The following is a 25199-nucleotide window of genomic DNA, read 5'->3' as shown; positions in this document are numbered from 1 at the left end:
GACAGTTTCACCACATTCCACGAAACATATGGGTACAATAATGCCATACTGTATTCATTTCAGATTTCCACCTCAAGGTTTATTTCTTCTCTTCTTGTACTTGAGATGCAAATGCCATTGTTTGAAAAGCCTGTGGATGTCATGAGGTAATCTGCCTTGTTCATGGTAAGCTGCATTGCTCCTCTGTACAATATGTACTGCTATATGCCGATTCATTTTTCTAAAGTTAGAGGAAGTGTTGCTCTCTTCTGGCCACAGACAGCAATTGCAGGTGTTGAAAAGAAAGGCTGGAAAGCTTCTGTACAAGACATGTTGCACAGTCCACAACCTTTTAACTGTTAATAGCGTTTTGAATAAGCTGTGTGGTGAAATAAAAGTAATACAATAAACGAAACTGAACTACCTACCCCTTTATAATCCTATAATACACTGGTTCCCAAGTCCTGATCTCCATTATTGTCTATCAAAGGTGATTGCGGGGCCTTCTTGACATACTTCTTCATTCATTTCTGTGAGGAAAACTGAACTCAGCTGAACTCAGAGCCGTTACCTTCTACTAGACAGCCCCACCCTGCATTAGAGTAGCACGCAGTTAAAACAACCAAAGAGCAAAAAACACTTGTCAAAATTTGTTGAAAAAGAAGCCCATTAAGTGTGCTTGTTGTTAAAAGAAATACATATACCATAAATTTGTTATACAGACAGCAAATCCTGTAAAAAGTATCTTAAAAAAAATATAGGAAAACTCATTGCTGGTTCAATATTTACAGGAAATAATCTGCTGAAAATAAATTCAAATTGTTTATTTTACACCTCACTTCCTGTAGTTGTTGTGTTCACTAATTGGGCAGTTCTTCAATTGTACTGTACTGTTATTGTTAGGCAATATAATATAATATGAAACAGCCATAAAATATGTCACTCAGTTTACTAAATGATAGAAAAGCGGTCCCAAAAACAAAAAGGTTAGGAAACTGCTATGTTAAATAAAAGGGCAATATCTGCTCTAAACTATGTGGCAGGTAGGAAGAAAATATCTGTTGACCAACCTTTCCAGAAAGGTGATTTTACCTAACACAGTTCAAGCTGAGGACACCTAATGATCTACAAACTGCTTAGTTTGTTAGGGCTGCCAAACCACAGATTTCCTCTACCGAGAACATGGCTTGCCCACACTTCCACCTGCAGGTACAATATATAAGTAATGAAATACAACACAGAACACCACAGTCACAGGGAAAAAAAGACCAGAGTCATTTCAAATGAATGTATTTAACAGAACAGATACCAAACAGCAGCACTTATAACAAACACAGTCAAGAGGAGAATATGATTCAGATGACAAACTCCATAAACAGAAAGTTATACTGTGGCTGAGAAACTGATGACAAAAGTTTGGAGTGATAAACATACTTGTGGTGTCTCTTGAGTCATTTGGTTAAGTAGCACAGAGTAAAACTTTATTTGAATGATAACAGTAAAAGTTTACAGTGCTGAGTGTGAATATACATAAGAGTTGATATGGATGTGATGAAGGAATACATTTTTATTTTGACAAACATTCTGGTCGTGGTTTAGAAAGCTAATTACAGATAGTGTTTGAACAAAGATTACATAAATTAAATCAATGCACTCTGAAAAGTAAATAAAAAAAGCTTAATTTATTCTTTGTTCCTTAGAAAGCATTTACACTGAAATACTGCAGCTTTTGGCACATGTTTTGGTGAAAGACAGCAGAACTGGCACACTGCAAAGGAAACTGTCTGTCTGTGTCTGCATCACTTGGTTATTAGTTATGATATCCATGATAATTCTGACTCTGCCGTGTACTTTGACTTCATGAGGAGAAGTTATAAGTCCTACTCAGACAAAATAATAAAACTTACATGTGAATGCAGCCTTACTGTTACATTTACATAAACTTAACGCATAAACTTAATAAACTTAAAGAGCACCGAGACAAATAACAAAGCAACAAAAAGAACACAACAGGTACAGTCAATAAAACCGTGCCCTTTATTGGCATTCAACAGCATTGGCATCCAAACAGCAATATTAAAGAACAAACAAACCGTGAAACACAAAGGGTCCAGTCTGACGCCTCGACTCTGTAGTGACGTGTGAGTGTGTTGATGACAGTCCCTCTTTAGAGATAAGTCATGAACATGCAGACAGAAGGGCAGACTGCCCACTCTAAAGCACACAGCTCTCGTTACAGTCAGTGGTGCTGTCAGCTGATCTCCTCCTCAGCTCCCTGCCCTCTGTCTGGTGGTGGGGGTGTGACTGCTGCCCTGGCTCCTGCAGCTTGACGTCATTCGACCCCTGACTCCTCTCAGGCTCCACGTGGAGGTAGGCTCGAACGCGATGTTGCTGCGCCACGGTGCCGCTGAAGTCAATGACACGACACTCGTATGTGCCCTCGTCTGATGGCTTGACGCTGGAGAGACGGAGTTTGTGGGAGATGTTGCTGCCGGCCACTTTCACCACCTGATGGAGACAAAACATGATGTGTTCTTGATGAAGTAAACATACAGTAAAACATGTTCTATATCATTGTATAATCTTTAAAGGGGACCTAGTATGGTTTCCGTGTTTTGTCTTATATATAGTGTTACAGCAAAGAATGTGTAAACTCAAATAATGATGTAAGTGTATGTAAAATTAATCCCAGTGAGTGAAAACCTCAGGCCTCAGACCGTTCTGAATACTCTGTTCCCCACAGTTTTTTTTACTCTGGTGTGCAACAAGTGCTAACATTACTGTACATAGGCCTACACTGCTACATGAAGCTACATGCTAATGTCAGGGGAACAAATAAACTTTGTTGCTGATATAAATTTCTCCCCAATTTTGGATCATATTCCTGCTGGACCATGTCCCAGTGTATGTAGCTTTTATTGGTGATTCTCCAGGGTAGAAAGTGCCACTTCTCTCTGTTAGCATCATTTCTTGGCTGCAGTGATGGTGCAGAGACCCTGAGATGCAGATGACACACGAACACTGATAATCAGAGCAGGCTGGGGCCATAAAGAGACAGGTGGGTCTCAGATAGCGCTGTGAATACAACATCACCATTTTGAAGCCCCAATCTGGAATTCTGGTCGTCGTTTTCTTGGTTTTTTTGGAGCCAGAAGTGACCATATTTTGACTAGAGGGTGGAGCTGTGGAGGAGTGAGGGGTGGATCTGACTCACAGACTGTGGCAACGCGTCAGAGACAGCCTGACAATCAAGCAGCTGCCCTTAAATATGTGTTACTTTGGGCCTTAATAAAACGGAAATGGGTGAGTTATATAAAAAATCACCCCCAGTAGTTGTCATGATGGGAGAAATTAGCTGTAGAGACTAAGTTGTAAACATGTTTATTTCTGCTGTAAAGTTGGGCGTTTTACCATGGGGGGGGTCTATAGGGATTTACTTTATTTTGGAGCCAGCCTCAAGTGGCCATTCAAGGAACTACAGGCTTCATTTTTCAGCCTCGGAGGTTGCGGCTTGGTTCCAGCACAGGCAGTTTGAAGAAAATAAGCAGTTTTTGACCAGCAAAAAATTGAAAACATGTTCTAGTGGAGACCCAAAATACAAGTATGAACGTGAAAATGAGCATGACAGGTCCTCTTTGGAGCTGGAGTGCTAGACTTTTGTCTCCCCTCTCTGACAGTGACAGTAATTACACCAACAATGCCGACGTGTGCTTATGACATATGCCTGCAGGTGAGCTCGCTGCATCATTTCTGCCCCATGCAGTAGTCTCCTTGAGTCTTTCTTTTTGACTTAAATCCTTCCTGTGAATACTGAGATTCTTTTTTATCTGGAGCACCCACCCTTGAAGTTTTTCTTGGACGCGTCTTAGCATTTTCTACCATGGCTTCCACCTTACTCCTTGCTGCTGTTCCCTTGCCATGCTCTCCCCCTTCGTGGCCCCTTTAGCTCTGAGTAGTCAATGTAAAAAGCATCACTCCAGCTGCACCAGTGCGGTAAAGTCACCACATACACCAGACACTGTAACTCTGCTACACTGTGAAACACAGAGAGCTTTCCCTGACAGCATTTGGCTTAATCAGCATTGTTTGGCAAAGGCTTGAATGTAACACATATTCATTTATATATAAAAGTCCCGCAGTCCAGCTCTAAATGTGATACCAGTTAATGAAGCGCCTATTCTTGAATGGATAATATAAATATATCTTGCACAAGCTTGGATCTCTTTCATATTCATTACTGTAAAAAAAAAAAAAAAAAAAGCTGCTAGTTTTCTTTGATAGTGTCTTTGCTTTGTGCTTGTTGACAGTTGGTGCACGATCAAACTCACACTAATTTTGGTGGCATCTTTGGAAGTTTCCTCCGGGTGTACAACCTGCACAGAAATATGGATGATGCGTTAGCAAAGAAGGCTGATCGAGGCTGCACTTTTTCCAAAAGCATCTCATGCTAAAAATGACTCATTTCATGGACTTACAACAACAAAACAGTGCAGTGGACAAACATGTTTGATGTTTTCAGCAGCCTTTTCTTTAACAAAGCTACCATTCTCCGTGGTGGTTGAGCTTTATGTATGTTTGTGTGCGTGGGTACGCATGCTTATACATGTTTAATGTGTGTACGAGCATACACTGTACAGCACCGAGCACGTAAGCCTCTGAGCAGGAGAGTGTGTGTGAATGTGTATGCAGAGGCACAGAGGTATTCTTTTGGGCATAGGTATGAATTATGCATGGAGCAGACAGAGATTTTGAAAATCTATTTCTTTCTCAGTGCCAATTATAGTGTCTAGAGGCACAACAGGGGAGCCTGAGTTCCCCCATGATGGGAGAGAGTCAACCTGTTCCCCCAGTGCTGGCAAATGCTAATCAGCAATTATCCCTTCGTTTCCATGCCAGAGGGTTTCTGCCGTGGCTAATAGTGCATTTCCCTCTGCCTGATATACAGTAAGCTTTAGGTTCAGTCCAAGCTGCTCTGTTGAATAAACTGAACCGTAAAAACTGATAAGGTGAAACTGAAAATGGACTTTGTAACTCTACTTAACCTTATAGTATGAATATGTGTTGCTGAGTAAAATAAAGGCAAAAATAGCTTTGTTATAGATTATATTACAATAGGCTGCTAACCATACACATGGCAGAGATACAGGAAATGAGATACATTTGGTTTTCTGTTTTCCCTTTTACTGGAGCCACACAATATGGCGTTTAGTGAGAGAAATCTAAAATTGATTTCTGAAGACATGAACAACAAACAAAGAATGAGTTGGCTGGCAATGTATTAAACATTTATGTTAGACTGTTAGTTGCAGAAAGCCTGGGAGATGGGAGATAAAAAAGATGGTTCTCAGGATAAAGGTTGAACTTGTTGCATTTTTTTCTTGTTGTGTAATTGTGATGCATAGATAATATTATTGATGTTTTCCTTTTGTTTTGTACATGTGCCACTGAATGTATTGAGAAGGGACAGTACAATTTAATAAATTCACATGGTATAAAAATGCCAGAATTAGCCAAGTGGCTACTTTTCATCTATAGTCTCTTGGCCAGGGTGTTACACAAGGCTTTCTAAAATACAACAAAACAACAGCAACAACTGCAACAAAAACAGAGAACAGGGCACACGCTTCTGTAATCACATCACATGTGTGTTGTGTCTTGTGATTCCTGAGGGGATGAGCCAAAGTTTGAACTGAAACAGACAGACAAACTAGCTGACTAAAAGCATCACATGCACTCAGTCATCTCACACTTACTCACTAATACAGTGGGTCCCAACCTTTGTTTGTGTGACGTATCCCCACAACCCTATTAGGTGCGACCTTGTCTTCTAGAAATTATGTTTGCATATTACTAAATTGCATTCATAATTACATCGTGGTGACACCATTCACACAAAGTGCAGGGCTGTAACACCCAAATCTCTGGTTCACGTCCAGTCTCCTGTCTTAGGTTCAGGCATCTTTCCTGTGTTAGTTTTAGGCAACAAAAAAGGCTTTGGTTCAGGGAATGATTGTGATTTTGGTTAAATGTTAATTTTAAAAGAAGTAGTAATAAAAACATAATGTGGAAAACACACTGATATGTTCAGAATCAACATTTTTGCCACTAGCCAGGTGTGTTAATCAGCAACATTCACTCTTTACAGTAGAAAATGTAATTAACGCTGCATTATGTCTCCCTCAAAAACATATCTGCTGTTTCAAATGAGTTGTATATAAACGTAAGTTCTAGGAGACATTACTGTTCAGGTGTTCTCAAGAACGGCACCATTCAGAACATATTCTTATGAATGAATCATAAACTGGGTGTTGTTTTAACATGGTTATCTAAAATATTTGTACAACTTTTTTCATATGATTGAATTTTTAATATTAAGGTTGCGATAGTCCAGCTTGTATTCATACTACGAGTGGTTATGCCTTAACGTGACAGAAACTGAACTATTCCAACTGTTTATTCTTAACTTTAAGCCAAGTATGTCAGCTGTTGATTTATTACCTTTTTTTTTTTTTTTTTTTTTACAATTTCAACTGCTTATTAATTTCTTAATCTAACTTCTCTGCTCAATTGCTTACTGGTTTTCATGTGCCCTCCTTTAAAACACTTGATGTTAAAGGTCCAGTGTGTAGGGTTTACAGGCGTCTATTGGCAGAAATGGTACCCAATATTTATAACATGTTTCATTAGTTTATCATTAGGGTAGGTTATCACACATAGCTCCATACGACTGTCATATTTCAGTATTTTCCTGTTTAAAGTATACCTATGGATAGATACATAACACTATTAACAGAATCACATAAAAAACTCATAATATATTAAACTGAACCCAACTACAATAATTTAACACTAAATAACAGTTACAATAGAGCAAAATAAATTTTGAGTTGGGATCAATAACTGTCTCCCTGACTCAGGAGAGATTTCGCGGCCTGACATTTCATCATTATAGCGGCTGAGATTGTCACTACAGTGATAATAGCTGGTTCACCTTAACAGTCCACCTTAAGTGAGTCTGTTCAGGTTCCAATTTGAGGCTAACTTTGTTTGCTAACTACGGGGCATAGGCTAACCCTCTTTTTACATCCATGGGCTAACCTCTCCACTTTAATCAGCAGTTGGTAAGCAAAACATAGGGTTCACTGTAAACTGTAAACACATTGCGCTGCTACGTTTGACTTCATACTCTCTGCTAAGCGTTACTGTTACCGTCACCTGCACACACACTCTAGTGCTCTGCACATAAGCATTACGCACAATCTTGCACTCTGTACCTGTTGTATAGGCACTGGGTTTCGGTACCCAAACCTATTTAGAATCACCTTAAAAGAAGAATCTTTGTGTTTTTATTACCTTAAAATAACCCATATAAATCTACGTATGTAGCTTGTTCTCTTGTAGCCCAGAACTGACAAACCAAACACTGACCCTAGATAGGGCCATTTGCGTTTTCGCATTGGCCACCATGGTTCTCCTACACGTAGAAGTTTCAGTTCTGCAAACTCACCACTAGATGCCACTATATCCAACACATTGAACCTTCTATGTGTTAGAGCTGAATGTTTTCTTGCTATTTTCATGCTTGACACAAGTGCGTATATATTGTTTTAAAGTAAAATCTACATTTTAAATGAAAATTTAAAATTTAAATTTCTAATTTTAAGTTGAGTTAATAAGTTGGGTTTTCCACATACCCCCTGACAACTGCAGAAGTATGACCTGGGTTACAAGTTCTCCTGGTTGAGAATCACTGTATGTATATATATATCTATATATCTGTAGATATATATACATATAAACAAGAAACAGCTGGGTTTCATTCCATCTTACATTATTAGTGATCTGAACAGACTTCTCTTGCCAGTCTCTGTGGTCCTTGATGTACCACCACTGGATCTCCAGGGAGTAGGAGGGAGAGCCCGCCCCTCGGAAGGAACAAGCCATCTCCACATCCTCACCGCTCTGCGTCGTGATGTCATGTGGCACCTCTGTAAAGAGAGCTGCAGGAGGAGAAAAAAAGGACAACATTTTTAGGGAAAATGACGGGCTTAAGACATCCATAAAATGGCAGAAAAACAAATCCTCAAGATATCTATTTCTCAGGGAGCTCAGTGACAACATTTCGCTGGCGATGTTCCTGCATCACACTTTAGCGAGAGAAGAACTGTGACACACGGGTACAAGGTGTTGGTAGCCAAGTAAATATAGTGTTGAGAAATTCAGAGAGAAGCTATCGACTCAACAAACCAGTGTTAATTGAAAGATAAAAGTGTTGCTCATGTTTCTTGATGGCCATTTTTGGGGCTGATCCATCCTGCATAATCAATAATCTACAGTGTACACTTCTGTACTTTTCACTCTCTTAGCTTTCCTCCACCTACTGTAGTAGCAAGCTCAGGTGTCAAGAACATTATATAATCCTTCTGTCGATGGCACAGCAGCCAGAGCTGAACATTGTACCGATATACTAATTTGAGGGTGTCATAACACTTCAGTCCCACGCACATACTGTAATACCACCTACACAGAGAACATCTTTTTCCTTGGTTTGGCTTCCAGTAATGGTCAATAATTCAACATAACACCACATTTTCCATCACATATCATCTGACTCAGCAGGCAGTGTGTGTGTAGGGGGACACTTTGTAATCCTCCTTGTCTGTACTGAAGATGCTCAAGAATAAAATGAGACATCAACTGACCTAAATGCACCTTTATCTGTAAACACATCCGGTTTTCTTAAAACTGTACAACTAAAAAGAATGCATGAATCCAGTTCTTAATGGATGAAACTGATTTGAGTGACAACTTTTACATTTACATTTACAACACCGTTTATGAGGCTGAACTAACTCCCTCATCCGAATCAATACTAAGGTTATACAACATTTAGTTAAGTTTCATTATAGTCAGTTTATTGTTGTGGAGGCAATAATCACACAGTAACATTATATACTAGCCTAACAGTAATATAGCTACAATACTGAGCAATGAAAGTATAAAGCACATACACCATCAGAGGAAATGTGCATTGATTAAATGTAAACGTACAGTATCACACCACATCGAGCCTTGTTTTCAACACCTACCAAATACACACTTCCTCTTCGTCTCGCACGTCCGTCTCTTACATCCTCTCTCTCAGCCTCACTGATTACATTGATTTTACATGAGCATACGGGAATAATAGTGCTGAACAAATGAATTTTCTGTTGTGCTGTTGTGGGATATCACTGTATGAAAAATGCCTCACCCATCACTGTGTTCTGTGCGCTCAGGTTGAGTGGCTCTCTTTAAAATTTCAGACTATTTCATTGGCATTTTCATTTTTATGAAGCTATTATTGTCCTACTTCCAGTATATTTATGTGTGTACATTAAGCAAAAAATTGAAAATGGTTATGCTCTCCTCTCATGTTCTTATTGACTATACCTCTGGGGTGCATACGGAGTTTGGCATAAGAGACTTCATGTATGCGACTCTATATATGTGGAATCCTCTGCAGAGGGATTTGAAATTGCATTCACTGGTTGCTGTTTCAAAGCACTGTTGCAGGAATTTTGTGTGTTATCATCTAAATGCCAATGTCGGGATGTATTCTAGTTGGTCTTTTTAATTGTTTACAGGTTGCCTTTGTTTTCTTGCTTTTCTTGTGGCTCCTTTATAGCATTTGTCAGTGTACTTTTTAGTTTTTCTTTGTAGTACTTTAATTTTCTGTTTGTGTTTTATATTGTTTGCTTTTGTGTTGCCTTTTCTAACTATGATTTATGATTTATTTTTGTACTGTGCTGTCTCTTTGTAACCCATTTGCTGCCTGTCTCTGGCAAAAATATTTCTTAATCTCAACAAGTTTTTTGAAGTATTTTGTACCTTCTGATTTGCAGATTGATTAAAATGCTAAAATGTGACATAATCTATTTTGCATTTGATGTGCTTGAATATTATTTCTTCATTGAACCAATTACAATTAGAAAATAGCCCTCACTTGATAAAAACATCAAACTAAACCAGATTCAACCTGCTCACATTTGGAAGCACAGACTATTAACCAATGTTGGGCAGTAACACGTTATTAGTAACGCGTTACAGTAACGCCGTTGGTTTTGGCAATAACTAATACTCTAACGCGTTAGTTTTTAAATTCAGTAACTCAGTTACCGTTACCAAACGGTGCGTTACTCCGTTATTTTTGGCCAGGTTTTAAAACGGCGCGCAGCATGCAGTACTCCTTCACAAATTGAAGATTCCTTTCACTAAAACATTTTAGCCCTGAACAATAAAAGATAGTCAAGTCAGATAGAGTTATATGAACAGTTCTTACCAGAGCATCTTAATCAAACACGTCTCTCACCATCTCTTAAGTCACTGTTGACCTGCTGGCCTCACCACACTGCTGTAACGTTACATTAAGTGGTAGCGCTTCTGTAGATTTTTAGTCCCAGTAACGTTAACGTTATATCCAGTGATGTGATATCCATTGTTACCCCGAGGAAGCTTTTGTTGTGTACAGACAATGTCTGCGGTGGGCGTCATACTTGACATCATCATGTAGCTCTTCAAATGTTCTCTTTAGCTCATTTTCCATATTTGTATCCAAGTACCGTAGTTGTAAAACGTTTAGCTGCCTGACAGCGAGTGACTCCACTGTAGAAGACAGTTGCATGTTTCCTATACCGTTCAATTGTTTTGTCAGGTTGTAGTCTAACAGTCCCTTGGTTAAACCCCATCCGCTGTCGCTTAGGCGATGTAGCTGTAGCCAGTACAGTTAGGAAATGTTTTGGGCTGCAGAGCTGAGTTTCCAAAACTTGATCCTTCTTATCAACGCTGTCTTGTTTGTGGCTTAGAAAAACTACACTGCAATCAAGAAAAGCACCTAGCGCCCTCTAGCGTCCCCACTCAGTCACCTACAGCCAGGACGTACTCAGAGTATAGATGACACTAGTGCGCATGTGTCACGGTCACGGCGTGATGGCGAGCCAAGACCAGAGTCCTAAGTTGAGTTTTAAGTAAGTAACTGAGTTACTAACTGAGTTACTTTTTAATTAAGTAACTAGTAACGGTAACTAGTTACTATTTTTCAGTAACTAGCACAACACTGCAAATAACTATGTTAATGCATAGTCATTTGAGTTTTGATTGGAGGGACTTATTATATTACTGCAATTTTATTGCCACATAGACTTGATAGCGACATTATTGCTTTACCGACTACAACATGGTTTTACTATTTCACTGAGCCACATTAACTGATTTTTTCCCACTTGGGTAAACACAACACTGACATATTATCATCTTATAAAGTTCATACGCTTAAAGTATGAGCAAACTGTTTCCTATTTACACATTGATTAGTCCAGTATTCATCATCCTTTTCACTCTATTTCTACTCAATTGATACAGCACAGTATCGCAGTAATTTTGTGTGGCAATATCATATCGTTACACAGATGCCAAAATATTGAAAATACAAATTAAACCTTTGGCAGCATAATAAAATCAGTTGCTTTTTAGTCCAGTAGATTAATTTTGATGCAATAAAAATGACTTTAGTGAGACGAACAGATGGAAAACTTTGTTTGGGTACATAATTTGCAGTTCAAAAATGTAATACATCACAATATATAGCAATATATTTCATTGCAATACTCAACACGTTTAAAATCACAATCGTGATTGTGATTATACTGTATAATGGGGACTCTGATGATTCCCACCCTTAACTATTACCTATGGGTTATTTACACTGCTATTCCATTGTTGTAGTCCATTGTTATTTTTGAAATATTGATTACTGCAGCTTTAAAGTTGGCTCCACATCAAACATCCACATAAGTTCTCTGATGGTAAAAAAATATATTCCTGTATGTTCTAATTAATCACATCAGTGTAATAAATGTTTTTTAATCCAAGTGTTTATTTTGATGCTTTCTGCTACAACCCCCACTGATTCACACTCAGCGTGAATATAAGTACATTTTATACAGTTAAAAAAAATCTGAAAACTCATACGCACACACTGAAATATTGGAAAAAAAACCCCCACTGCTATTATCATTCTGTTATCACATTATCTAAACACTCTGGAGAATTGAAGTGTGAGACCGACTCTTTAGTGAAACAGTGAAAAGCTTCATGTAGAGCCCATCGTCACACATGAAGTGTGACAAAAGAATAATCTGTCTGTTCTATCTATAGGTAAAATTCTACCTCTCATCTACAGAATAATTCCCTCTCATAAAGACCGAGCAAAAGACACACAGACTGAGAACATTTAGACCGGCCAAGCAAAGAGAGAAGTCAGTCACTGTATCTGTAATTGACATTCACTCAGCTCTTGTGCACAACTGATCCAGGGGTGAACTGGAAGATGTGAGGAGAAAGGCTGAGTACAGAGGAATGGTGGAGAGGGCTTTGGTGTCGTCTGAGCGACTGGGCCCTCAGGAGTCGTGCCCTTGATGCACCGCTGCTTGCGGCCAGGCAGTGGCCTCATTTGTCAGGCGGAGACGTACTGAAGGGATGGAGCTGTGCAGGGGCCAAGAAGGGGGAGAGGAAGAGGAAAGAGAGGAAAAGAGAGAGAAGAAGGATAGGGGCAGAGGTGAACTGAGGCAAGTGTGTTGAGAAGAAAGAGCTGAGAAAGATAGATGGAAAAGTGAGGGAAAGTGATGGGAAACAAGGAGACAGGAGCTGTAAAGCAGAGCGACTTAAGTGATAAGAAGGAAATAGGACATTTAGAAGGGACTGTTAGTGAAGGAATGATAAAGGTAAGCAGGCAGAGCAGCATAAGAGTTCACCGAACCTTGTTCACAACACTTGCAGACAGCATGTACTTCAGTTAATGTCATCCCTGTATTGGCTCTGCTGAAAGCTGCAGCTATATTCATTGAAAAGTTAGGACTAACACGGAGTATAAATAAACATATTAACTTCACTGACAAGCTACTGAGTCATCAATCAAAAGTCACCACATCACTCAAATGCTTGTGTGTATGATTCATTCCTCAGCTGGGGGATAAACAAGCTGTTGAAATTATAAACCCCAAAACAAAATGTCTCCATATGGATTTAAATCCTTGTGATGTTTTTCTAATTATATAAGGCATTAAATTATTGTACACGTTTTGTCATGGCAACCCGAAGGACCATTATGTATGCAAAGACAGCACTTGATGGTAAAAAAAAAAATCCCAGTACACTCTAGTCACTTGAGAATAACTTGTTCTTTTGCTTTTCTCTCCAGCTCTCCTTTATTATGCAAATTCTCTTGAGATTAAAAATAACAGGTGAGATGAGGATACATTTCAGTCAAACTCAGTCTCCCATCCTGTTCCATCTCCATCTTACTGTGTGAGTCCTTATTAAGACGCTGACAGATACCTGGGTGGAGAACATGCTTCCTCCCTGATTTTGTGAAGCTCATGTTAGGAGGCAGCTCTTATGCAGAACAGAGAGCGCACCAGAGCTGTCAGCTACAAGCGGGTCATAAGAAGTACGCTGTACAACACGTGACTTAATGCTATACTGTGTAAGAACACATGGCCTGAAGCTATAGTATGTGGCAATACAACACATGATGCTGGGATCAGAGTGTGAATGTTCATTATTTATTTTGGAAAAAGCAGTTTCCTCAATATATGAATACATGAGGTAAAATATAAACACAGAAAAATCTTACATCTAGATCAACTTAAACATGTATTAGAATATAGAGCTAGCCTGATAAATCAGCCAAAACATAGGTCGACATTAACATATTGCAGATAACATAAGAAACTGTTAGCTCAAAGGGGAGCTACTGTGCTCATTTTCAGGTACATAGCTGTATTTTGGGTTTCTGCTAGAACATGTTAATATGCTTTGATGTCTATCTCTGCTTCTCTGCACCGTCATTGCAGTTGGGGGAATGACTGTAATTCAGCAACATTAAAAACCAGCTCCCTGACATTAGTATGTAGCTACAAGTCCACTTGCAGCTGGGGAATGACTGTGTGTAGTGGCACTTTCTCTTGTTAAAAATCAACAATAAAAGCTTCCAAACACAAACACACCTGTTCCCGCAGGAATATGATAAGAATCAGGGACAAATTAACAGCACTGACAACCAAGATTACAGTTTTTCTGATGTTAGTGATTACCTTCATGTAGCAGTGTAGGCTATGTAATGTGCCAGAGCAGATGACCTTATAATGAAATCTGATGCTCAGAGGGAGTAGTTTCACATATTAACTCATAATTTCAAACTTTGACTATATTTAATACATTTAATATGAACATTTAATGTTGTAAAATGATATATATATATATATATATATATATTAAGGCTGTCAAAGTTAACGCGTTAATAACAAGTTAACGCTAATCCCTTTGAATGGCACTCATTTTTTTGAGGTGTGATTAATGTACATTCTATAATTATGACCTGATAATTCTATAATTATGGATGGCAAGCAGAAACAAACCTTCATGAGCAGAAATGGATAAAAAAGCCATCTTGTGATTGGCAAGTTTAGCTTCAAAGCCCGGATGGTTCTCTCGGCAGGACCAAAGTTATTTAAATTTACTGTCAATGTGAACTGAGTTACTGCTGGAGGACGTTGAGCTGCTTACAAAGAGACAGGGGGTGTTTAGTTAACCTTTAGAAAGTGTAAAATTGGACACTACATTGTGTTAAAGCATATGTGTCCACTCCCATGTTGATAAGAGTATTAAAACTTAAAAAATATCCCTTTAAGGTACATTCAAAACGGACAAAAAATGTGCAGTTTATTTGCGATTAATCGCAAGCTAACTGTGGACAATCGTGTGATTAATTGTGATTAAATATTTGAATTGATTGACAGTCCTAATATATATTAGGAAATAAGAAAAGGCATAATATATCCCATTTTAAAGATCTGATTTTTAAAGATTATTTTTTGCCTTTAATGGACAGGACACTCCCAAATCAGCTTCAAAAATCCAGGATTAGCTGGGCTGTATTAAAAATAAATCAATTTCACTAAGGAGACCAAATCATCACACAGTGCAGCACTTTGTTAAAGAGAATTGAGAATTTTTTTTAAAGAAAAATGGTCCCAAAATGGCATGATCGGGCATTTTTTACACTTAGAAACAAAGATAAATTTTATTTTATTCAAAAAACACTGCAGTGCTGAGAGTAACTTAAACTTCCATGCTATTGTCAGTTTTTAACAATTTTTGTTAGATATGCAAAAACTGGGGAGAACAGTAAAGCCTGGCAGTACAGTGCTGAAGATGAAATATAAAATTTTTGTTTAATTATCTGGATGCACAAAACAGTGCAGACATTTGCAAAGCACTTTCAAAGCACTAGGATTTCTTTTTTGATTCTTCTACTGCAGAGTAAAATTAAATGCCACTGAGTGAAACAAATAAAAACTGGGCATTTTACAGTTATGACAGACTATTTTAATTTTAAACAGTATAAAACTACATGCTAAGACAGATATGAAAACAGAATAACTAGATACGTAACAAGATACCGAAGCTTACAATTAAATGTTTTTCTGATTAAGAGTTGTGATTTCTGTGCAGCTCTGTGTGAAGCAAAGAGACAAAAACATTAAATGCTTCTGCACGGACGTCTTGTGATTCTGCTGCACAGTGGGACATATTTTCTGGGACAATTTCCTGTAGCTCTAACTGTTCCTTCGATGTCATTGTAGACTGTAATCACAGCTGGCATAATGATTCACTTTCATCTGATGATGCATGTCTTTCCTGATGGCAGGAAAATCTTTCAGGATAACAAAGCAACCCAAATCTGAACTGAACACGTTCAAGACGTTCAGGAATAGCATCTGAGGGAAAGCTCTGATGATTATTAGAAAGTTAAAGGATCCAGTAATGACAGTGTGATGTTACCAGAACTTTAACCTGTAAAGGGGAGCTCAAAGTAGCAGTTATTTCAGAAATACCTATGCAGCGTATGTTGCAATATTTAAGCAGCAAATTATTTCTTTAATTTTACAATTTTTTTGTGAGGCTAAATCAATACTAAGTGACAGAAACGATAAATGTCCCAAGCAATTGGTTGCCATAAATTTCTTTCACTCTAATAGGACAAAGAATGAAAATTGAAAAAAATATCCTGAAGGGAGCAAAGTTGAGGTAAAGTCCTTGATCTTAAAAAGCAGTGTTTTAAGAAGTGTTGTATGAGTTAAAATAAAAGTTGAAAATTCACTTATTCAGTTATATTCGTATTATTTTCTCAATTTTTCTTCCTCTACACAACTTATTATTCAAGACTTGCACCCCCCTCTTGCAGGCTGGCATGATGAAGAGCACAGAGGGTATGACAAAACTTATCACAATGTCTTGTAAATGTGTTTTGAACATATGGTGCCAGAGCCAAAGCCCGGAATAGCAGAGAACTTCAGTGTGCATAAAATATATGAGCAAAACAACAGAGGGTGGCATTTCAATCATCTGAGTTTTCTTAGTATTCGATGCAGGGGCTGGCACTTTTTTTTTTCTTTTTTTTTTTGGTCCTCAAGATACAGTATCAACAGCTAGCGGCAGAGCACAGACAGCAGCATCTGTCACTTTGAAAAGGCTGTGTTCCCACACACAAAAAGATCTTTGTGGGACACACAAAACAAGTGAGCAAGAAAAGAATGATACAGAAAGAAAGTGGAATAATATCTTTATCTTAGTCTTGTTTGTCTTAATTGATTTAAGTAATGCTGAAATTATGTCTATCTCTATAATCCCATTGTTTATTGACCGTTCGTGAATCCCCTCCATTACCAGAGATTATCCAGTCAAAGTTAGCAGTTGTAGTCACCATAACAAGGTGGACCAGTCAAGCCTTGGATTTCTCCACAGGTTGAAGCAGCATGTGGGGGTGTAGTAAAAGCAATACAAGCCTATGGTTAAAAGAGATTTGATGGAAACAAAAAATACAAGAGCAAAGCAATGGATTAAACAGTATGTTTATCTGCTCCAACATAACGTAGTTTTATAAACTAGGTTCAGGAACAAAGACCACGCTTCGAACATGTCCCATTTCTGCCCAAAAGTATTTACACACTCTTGATACATTCTATTTCTCTTTAAAGCATTTCCTTCATCCCACCTGCCCAATCCCTTCTTCCCTCTTATATCTTTTTCTGTACTCCGTTCTGCATACTGGAACCAGCAGGGTCTCTATCCGAAGCTGAGTTCATGAAGAGACAACTCCGTCTCTCACGCAGTCTCATTCCCAGGATCCCTCCTGTGTTCTTACTTTCGACCAACACATCTATCATCGCACTCGCCCACTCACAGAAACCTAGCCTTAATCCCTCGACCCTCAATCTTCCATTACTTCATCCCTCAACCCTCATCCCGTCATTCCTCACTCTTCATCCCCTGATCCTTATCCTGTCATCCCTGACCCTTCATTCATTTGTCCTTCCACCCTCATCTCTTCATCCCTCAACCCTTCCACCCTCATCCATTCAACCCTCATCCTATCATCTCTCATCCATTTGTCCCTCGACCCTCATCACTTCATGCCTTCGACCCTCATCCCTTCATTCATCAACCCTTTGACCATCATACCTCATCCATTCAACCCTCATGCCTTCCTCCCTTTCATCCCTCACACTTCACCCTCTCCATCTTCATCCTTTCATCCCGCACCCCTCATCCCTTTATCTCTCAACCCTTCGACCCTCATCCCATCATGCCTTTGACACGCATCCCTTCATCCCTCAATCCTTTGACCCTCATCCATTCGATCCCATTCCTTCATTCTTCATCCATTCATCCCTCACCCTCTGTGCCGTGCATCCCTTGACCCTTATCCGTTCGTCCTTCATCTTCAACCCTCATCCCCTTATTCCTCAACCCGCATCCCTTCAGTGTGCATCCTATCATCCCTCCATCCCTTGATCCTTATCCTTTCATTCTCTAATCCCTTGATCCTCATCCTTTCATGCTTCCTCCAAACCCTTAATCATTCATATGCAATAAACCATTACAAGTCTTGATCTTATTGGTGTGGTCTTTGTTAGTGAACATAGGGTGCTAATTGGCTGGGTAACTGCCCACTATAGCCCAACTACTACTAGCTCCCCTAATACCCTGCTATCGATATATTGCAGGGCCTGAATTTCAGTGTGGGATTGCAGGTATTGCTCATAATTTCATTGATTCCAGCAAACACTAATGATGTGGAAGAGTCACACACACACACACACACACACACACACACACACACATTGACAGCAATGTCTAATAATGTTCAGCCAATGTTCGCACCGGGCAGAATGCAGCCTCCAGACGAACTTGCCGGAATGCTTCATCAGATGGACCATCTCTCGCTTCCTGGACAAGACACCTGGTGCTCCATCTTTGCCCACTAATCACCCATTCGGCCCATATCAGGATCCGCTACTGGCTATTAGCCCCCTCTGCTGTTGCAGCATCTCGCATAGGCATATACAAACAAGTTTTAATGATATCATCTTAAAGGCATTGCAAACATGGACTGTGGGCTAAAATGTAGATTTACACTCCACAAAAGCACCAGAATTGAAATGAATAGCGTAAATGGCAGTGTCAGTGACGTCAACGTTAACAATGGTAACCCTCAGGCTCCTGAGGCAGGTAGTTGTAACATAACCAAGGCAAAGCAGCCATCCAAAGATACGTTCTATGCTAACTGGTTCAGAATATATCCATGACTCTACACCTTAAAGGTATACTATGCAGGATTGTTGGTTACTGTTTGTTGACACACTCAGTGGTGAAAGTGAAAGTAAAAACCAACCTCAGATTCACTCTCATTTGGTGTTTCGCCTAACTATATTTGTGGGTTTTTTTGGTGCTGTGTCTCTTGGATGCCTGCTACTTACAGTCTTGCACCTGCTCATGTCTGGGGTACACGTCCATAACCATCCCGAATACAGAAAATAAGAAGAAAAAAAAAAAGAAAATACAGAAAAATGCAGAAAAATACACCACCTAACACTTCTAGTTGGTCAAGAGTGATGGTTGAGAGGGATAACTTCTGTATGAGTCTATACACTGTTTCCTAGGAAAATAATCAGGCACAGTATATCCTTAACAACGTTAAATGAGCTGCTCGATTTGCAAAATGTACAGTGCTTTATGCTCAAAAACCACACCACACCAAATCTGGTTTGGTTGAAATAAACCCTTAGTTCACCCAATTAGATGTGAAAATATCTGGCTGTATACACACTAGATTTACTGTTAATTTAAATGGAGTCTGGTGGGTTTAGCTATGGTGATTTCCGGCTGTTTCTGGTCAAACAAACATCAGCAAAAAGGCCTATCTCTGTAGGGTCCTTTCCTCAGTGTTGTCAGACAGCTGTAATACTGATTTGGGCATGTCAGTGGCAAGAACAAGCACTTTTAGTGGACATAAATTGTGTGAATATGCCCCAAGTGGTAACACTGGAGCCTGCTTTGCCGATAACCTCTCCAACGGTCATGCAAGACTAAATTAAAAAGCTGTTGTTCCCTTGAGTCACTCAGACACATGAACATGTGAAAAAAAGGGTCCAGATTTAAAAAAATACCACAGATACCCTTCTACAATTGACTAGTCCAGACCAAATTTGATCATGATGTCACACTATTTGTCTCATAGTTTCTAAATGTAGAAACATTTTCTACAACTTACAAGCAAAAAGGAGAGCAGCTGAAGAATTAACCTAATGAAGCTCACGGAGTCTCCACAGCCATTTGAAACCACAGTGTGTGAAGTCAAAGTCAAGTCAAGGAGAGAGCTGTGCGGGGAGTCCTTAAATACACTCCGTCCAGAGCTACAGTTGGACAGGCTTATAGCTGCAAGGTAATTCCTGCACTTTCCCATTTCCCCAGCCAACCAATAAGACCCCAATTCTGCAAACGCAAGATTTTTCTCAATTTTCCACCTCTTTCTTTCTCTTGTTTAATCCTTTCTTAGCTCTCTCCCTCTCTCCTGCCACTAACATCTCCCACAAATCTCCCCCTTGTTGTTGATGCTACGTTTTCCCTCTTCTCTCTCCCTTTCCTATCGCCCTTTCATTCTTACTTTCTCCCTATTAGAGGCTCCTTCTACTACTCGAGCCTCCTCTGTACTCTCACCTCCCTTCCCTCCTTTAATTCAGTTCCCCTCCACACTTTCTCCTCCTCTCTGTGGCTCTCTCGCTGAGTGGGCAATCTGTGTCTGTTGGCTCTCTGGTGTGTGGCATAAAGAGATGCTTCCAACTCTCAGAGTAGCTCACTACATCTCCTGGAGCCTTGCCCACTGGCTCTGGCAGGTGTTCAGCATCCTAGGAGACTTACCCTGTGTGAGTGTGTCTCGCTGTGTGTGGTGCCCTGTGGCTTGTAGTCAGCAAACAGTGCATGTGTGTAAAGGGAGCTGTACTGATTTGAAATGCATGTCGCAAATGAACCATAATGATGCCGCTGTGTGTTTCTGTTGCATGTTTCGTGCAAGCCGTAATGCATAGGGTGTCCCTATAGGTGAAAGTAATGGATGTAAGAAGCGTCTGCAATTTTCATTCTGCAACATCTCTCACTAGCACACACACACACACACACACACACACACACACACATATTCATCTCTCCTAACTACACAAGCAAAACACAGGGAATCGCAGAAATGCTAAAAAGATCAAAGGTATGAACTGCTTTACCAGATGGAGGACAGAAAAATGAAAATCAACTGTATGAGTGACTCCGCACATTATGTGCTGGAAGCATTAGGACAAAAAAATCTGCAGTTTTGCAAATTCTGCCTTCTACTGTCTTTCTTTCATCACACAGATGACATGTAATTGTTTTTCTTCTCTTTGAATCCATGGTATAATTCAGTTTGTTCGCTGATTTGTTTCCAGTGAAGGGCAAACAGCCTCATTACCACTGTTAGGGAATAAAAGGCAAACTGTAGATACAGAAAAAGACTTGGGATCAAAAGACACATTTGTGAGATGTTACAGTATGCTATGAAACTGACTATCGATAATGTGCAATACATGGTCACCATTGTCAGTGGTGGGCTACAGACATTTAGGGGTTGTGTATGTTGATATTTTGCTCATGTGCACACATTGTTATTGTCAAATAAACAACAAATTTTCTAATGCCCCACAGCAAATGTGTTCCTGTGCAAATGTATCATTAGCCATGCCCGTAGACTGTTTAATAAAGCTGGACGACATGGAAAAGTGAAGCCAGAACATCTCAACTGCCCCCCTGGTGGAGCTACAGTACAGGTCATACACCTGGCCACCTCTGTGTTAAAAGATGTGAATAAAAAATCAAAGTAAAAATCAAATAATGTTATTTTTTGGCAGATCTTATGCTGCTTCTATGCTATTATGTCTTAATTACTTATTGATGGGGGGGGTTTTGACATTAGTGGTGCTGCTTGTAACTGGGTCACACGGCGGGACTCACAGAGATCACTACTCTGCAGATGCTGGTTCCGTCAGCGGCCATATCCGAGACATTTTACCTTTACTTTTGTACAGTGGGAGGAAGTGAAGAAGTGTTTTCCATGTTTATACCTAATTACAGGACTGAGTAGTCAAAAGTAGATAAAAAAGTAGTCACATGTAATCAGTGACATCTGTAAACAATCAAAATGGTATGTTCAAATACTCCAGAATATTTTTGCTATCATGTGAAAGATCAAAGGTTATAGGCTTTGTTATATGTTATAGGCTGCACAGCTGTCTGTTATATCTGACTTGACTTTATGATGTTTGTGTTTGTATTTTTTTCAGTCACTTTTCAAGCAAAGAGCACTCTGGTTTCTGTGTCTATCTTGTATAATTGAAAATTGAATATTTTTGAATTGGTTGTCCTAATGCTTTGACATTTCACAAACTAAAGAATAAAACCAAGACAATAACCTGCATATTAATAGCTAACTAAACAAACTGTCACTTGAGCAAGCTTGTCCACGTCCGGGTTCAGTGTTAGACACAAAAAACACCTGCACACTGCAAATGACAGCTATTTGCAGTGTGCAGGTGTTATAAAAAAAGCTTTATTTGTGACATTTTGGCGAAGGCAAAGGTCCACATAAAGGAACTGTGACTCAATATATTAAAAAAATCACTCACATGATAATTATCTTCCATGTGGTCAACATTTCTCCATAAAGTAACACATCCTAGAATAATCCATCCAGCCCCATACTGTACCATCCCCTACAGGCTATATTACAGTCTACTATGACCATATGGCCTGTTACTGTCTGTGCTCGTGAATGGAGTCACAATATGCTCCCCTCAGTTTCTCTCCTCACTAATGGATGTTTTTTTTCTTATCACTTGTCTGTCAAAGAGCCCCATTAAAGCTTTAATACAAATCCTTGACTTACCGACAGTGAAACTTTCTGTCACTGATTCTGTTTCTGATTTGCAGCACTGTTGTTGCTTTTTAAAACTTGGCAGAAAGCCTTTTTCTACCTCACTATCTGAGCCGAATTGTTATTAGGGGACCTCCTTTACAGTAAACTGCAGTGATCAGCATCCTCCAACACCAGGAAACATTATGGGGGAAATCCAGGGGAGGAACAATTTTAACTAAAATGGTGAGCTTTAGTGTTTGTAAAATGACTCCATACTGGCGCATGACTGCAGAAAAAGGTAAAGAAAGTGAACCACCACATCTTGTTATACCTCGTCCGAACTTCTGTTTGTTCCTGCTATCATGAGCTTCTGTATCATTTCTTTTCTATGAGTTCTATGCATACATCCCAAATCGTCAGCACAACCAAATCGTGCTGTGATCAAACTACTGTAATGCCTCCCCATCCTGCCTTCCTTGTCCTTCCTCCTCCTCCTCTTGGCTTTATCGATCTGACAGTTGTCAAATTGCCTTTCAGTTTGCTATGCAGGCGCCCTCTTCAACTCGCCTGTGAAACACGGCTTGTTGACAAACATACCGTCTCCCAGTGAGTGCTGCGCCGACATCAGGCCCTGACAAGCCTGCTCTGCAGACATCCAACTGTTTCCTGACTTTAATCACAGTAGCGTCACCAGAAATCAATCCCATAACCTTGGTGGAATGCTAAATCAACACAAAAGCTGATGCCAATGGTAAATTTTCACGGCCCCGAACTGGCAGCAAAAAGAGTGAAAACACATACTTGTGATGCGAATATTGACTTCCAGGGAAATCTCAGGCACACAGGATTGTCTCATTTATAATGCTTATATAGCTGGCACAGAAAGAGTTTGCTTGGCTTGGCCTTTTCTAAGTATAGATTTTCATAAAGGCAGTCCTGTCAAAACCGCCTTCTAGTAGAGGCAGGGGACCCTTGTTTCAAGATGCAAGTACAGTACATGCATTTTTAAAATGGTCCTCCTTGGCATTTCTAACTATATTGCTCAGAGAGCAATGATAGAAGTGAGGCCACGAGAACACAGAGGCAGCTGCTCGCTATTCACCAAAGACTCATTAAAAATGAAAAGGGTAGAAAATAATGAAAGAAAGCAACGCGGTGGAGGACATAAATATATAAACAAATGCGTGTACACTGCTCCAGCCCAAAAGAGACCACTCCTAAATATTTTCTCACTTCAGGTCCAAGGCAAAATGAGAAGGATAAATCCAGCCTGAGTGCCAGTGTGAGGTCAATCCATCGATCCTCTCCCTCCCTCTCTCTCTCTCTCTCTCTCTCTCTCTCTCTCTCTCTCTCCATCTCACTCCCTGCTTTAGAGGGAGCTTGAGCTGTTTGAGGATGACTAAATTACAGAAGGCTTATTAGCATGGACGAGAAGCAAGTGTGACACCCGTATCTTTGCTGGTCCATGTGTGTGTGCTTGTGTGTGAGCAACAGAGCCAGAGAAAGAGGCTTGCAGGGTAAGCTTGTCACCCACCCTGCAAGCTTCTGTTTTTCTTTGCCAAACCATTAAAGGATAAGGCTTATGTTATTCTCTTTTTTCTTAATTTGAAAATATCACATGAAAACACCAAAACCAGCAGTGTGTTAGTCTGTCTCTCCACATTTTCAAGTTCCAATCATTGCCACTGAACACAGAAATCTAAACTAACACATCATATTATGTACGTATATGTGTGTACAGTTTGCATAAGTGTGTGGCAGTGAATTTTTCTGCACAGACTCTGCCCTCTGTTTTTATTTTCATATTTTACTCTTATTTTCTGTGGACGTTCATGGGTGTATACCCCCACGGTGCTCAGGTGAGGTCAGGGCATTATACAAAGGTAGCGACTGGGTGCCAGACTGTAAGCAGCAGGCACCAAAGACACTCAACGCTCAAAAAACGCAAATACAGTGAGGCAAAATGCCAAACAAATGCAAATCTGGGGTTGTCTTTTATGTTCACTTTTGCTGTTAACAAACAGTAACCGATGATCCCGCATTGCACACATAAGGCTAAATAATTTCCTAAATCACTTTGCAGTGTAGATTTTAGCAAACATTACACAAAAGGAGTAACTTAATATAAGTGACTTAAACTAAAATGCTTGTGGTCTTGGTAATGAAATGCCACCCACTGCACATTGTAGTTCATTGATGTGTTTTTAATAGTTTTGGTCTAGTGATGCACAGGTTGACCCACAAGCCACGGTCCTGCAGGTCCAGCTGTCTGGGTAAGACTGTTAGAAAATATTGCTGGTTTCAATCAGGTAGGTCATTTAATGACAAAGCAGCACTGTGAGTTAATAATAACTTACAAATACACTGTGCAATAGTCCACCTTCCACCTCCTCTTCCTCTCTCTCTGCGTCTCAGTGTTTGACCGCGGAAATCTGTTGAAGACCTTTTTGAATCCCTACGGTCATAATGTCCAGTAAAAAGATTTTCCTCTGAGAATCTGTAGGCTAAAACTGTGTCCTAACAGCAAGTAAGCATCTCTTTGTCCGCACTGACTCTGTTAAATATGCACTCCTGTTGCATCACGTAAACATAACACTGTACCTTAGAGCTGTGTGCTCATGTAAGCAAAGCATTAGGAATATCAGCTGTGCGCTCAAAATTAAAACATGACCACTTAGTAAATGCTAGTTTTATATTGTGATAATTACTGAAAATGACTAAAAACAAAGCCAACAGCAAATAGTTTATTATATACGATGGTCAGAACCTTTCAGGATTCAGGTGATTGATTCACACATTGTTTGCGGGTTGTGCGGGGCAAGTCGGCCCTCATGGGTTGGTGTGCATTTTAGAAAACCCTGACTTGCACATAACTTTTCGGACAGCAATGGAGCTCTAT

At 39.6% G+C, this 25199-nt stretch overlaps 1 protein-coding gene across 1 annotated transcript in view; it reads right to left on the bottom strand.

The window, feature by feature from the left end:
- Positions 1-173: 173 nt before the first annotated feature.
- vstm2l (V-set and transmembrane domain containing 2 like) overlaps positions 174-25199 on the bottom strand; it is a 34911-nt gene continuing 9885 nt past the window's right edge. The window contains exons 2-4 of the mRNA XM_049590734.1: positions 7810-7979; positions 4308-4352; positions 174-2487 (exon numbers count right to left, since the gene is read on the bottom strand). Of these exons, the coding sequence (XP_049446691.1) occupies positions 2194-2487; positions 4308-4352; positions 7810-7979 (509 nt within the window). The 3' untranslated portion in view covers positions 174-2193. The remainder of the gene's footprint in view (positions 2488-4307; positions 4353-7809; positions 7980-25199) is intronic.

The sequence above is a fragment of the Epinephelus fuscoguttatus genome, linkage group LG1, assembly GCF_011397635.1.
Source record: "Epinephelus fuscoguttatus linkage group LG1, E.fuscoguttatus.final_Chr_v1".
Classification (NCBI taxonomy): Eukaryota; Metazoa; Chordata; class Actinopteri; order Perciformes; family Serranidae; genus Epinephelus; species Epinephelus fuscoguttatus.
This window is presented reverse-complemented; position numbering and strand designations above follow the sequence as displayed.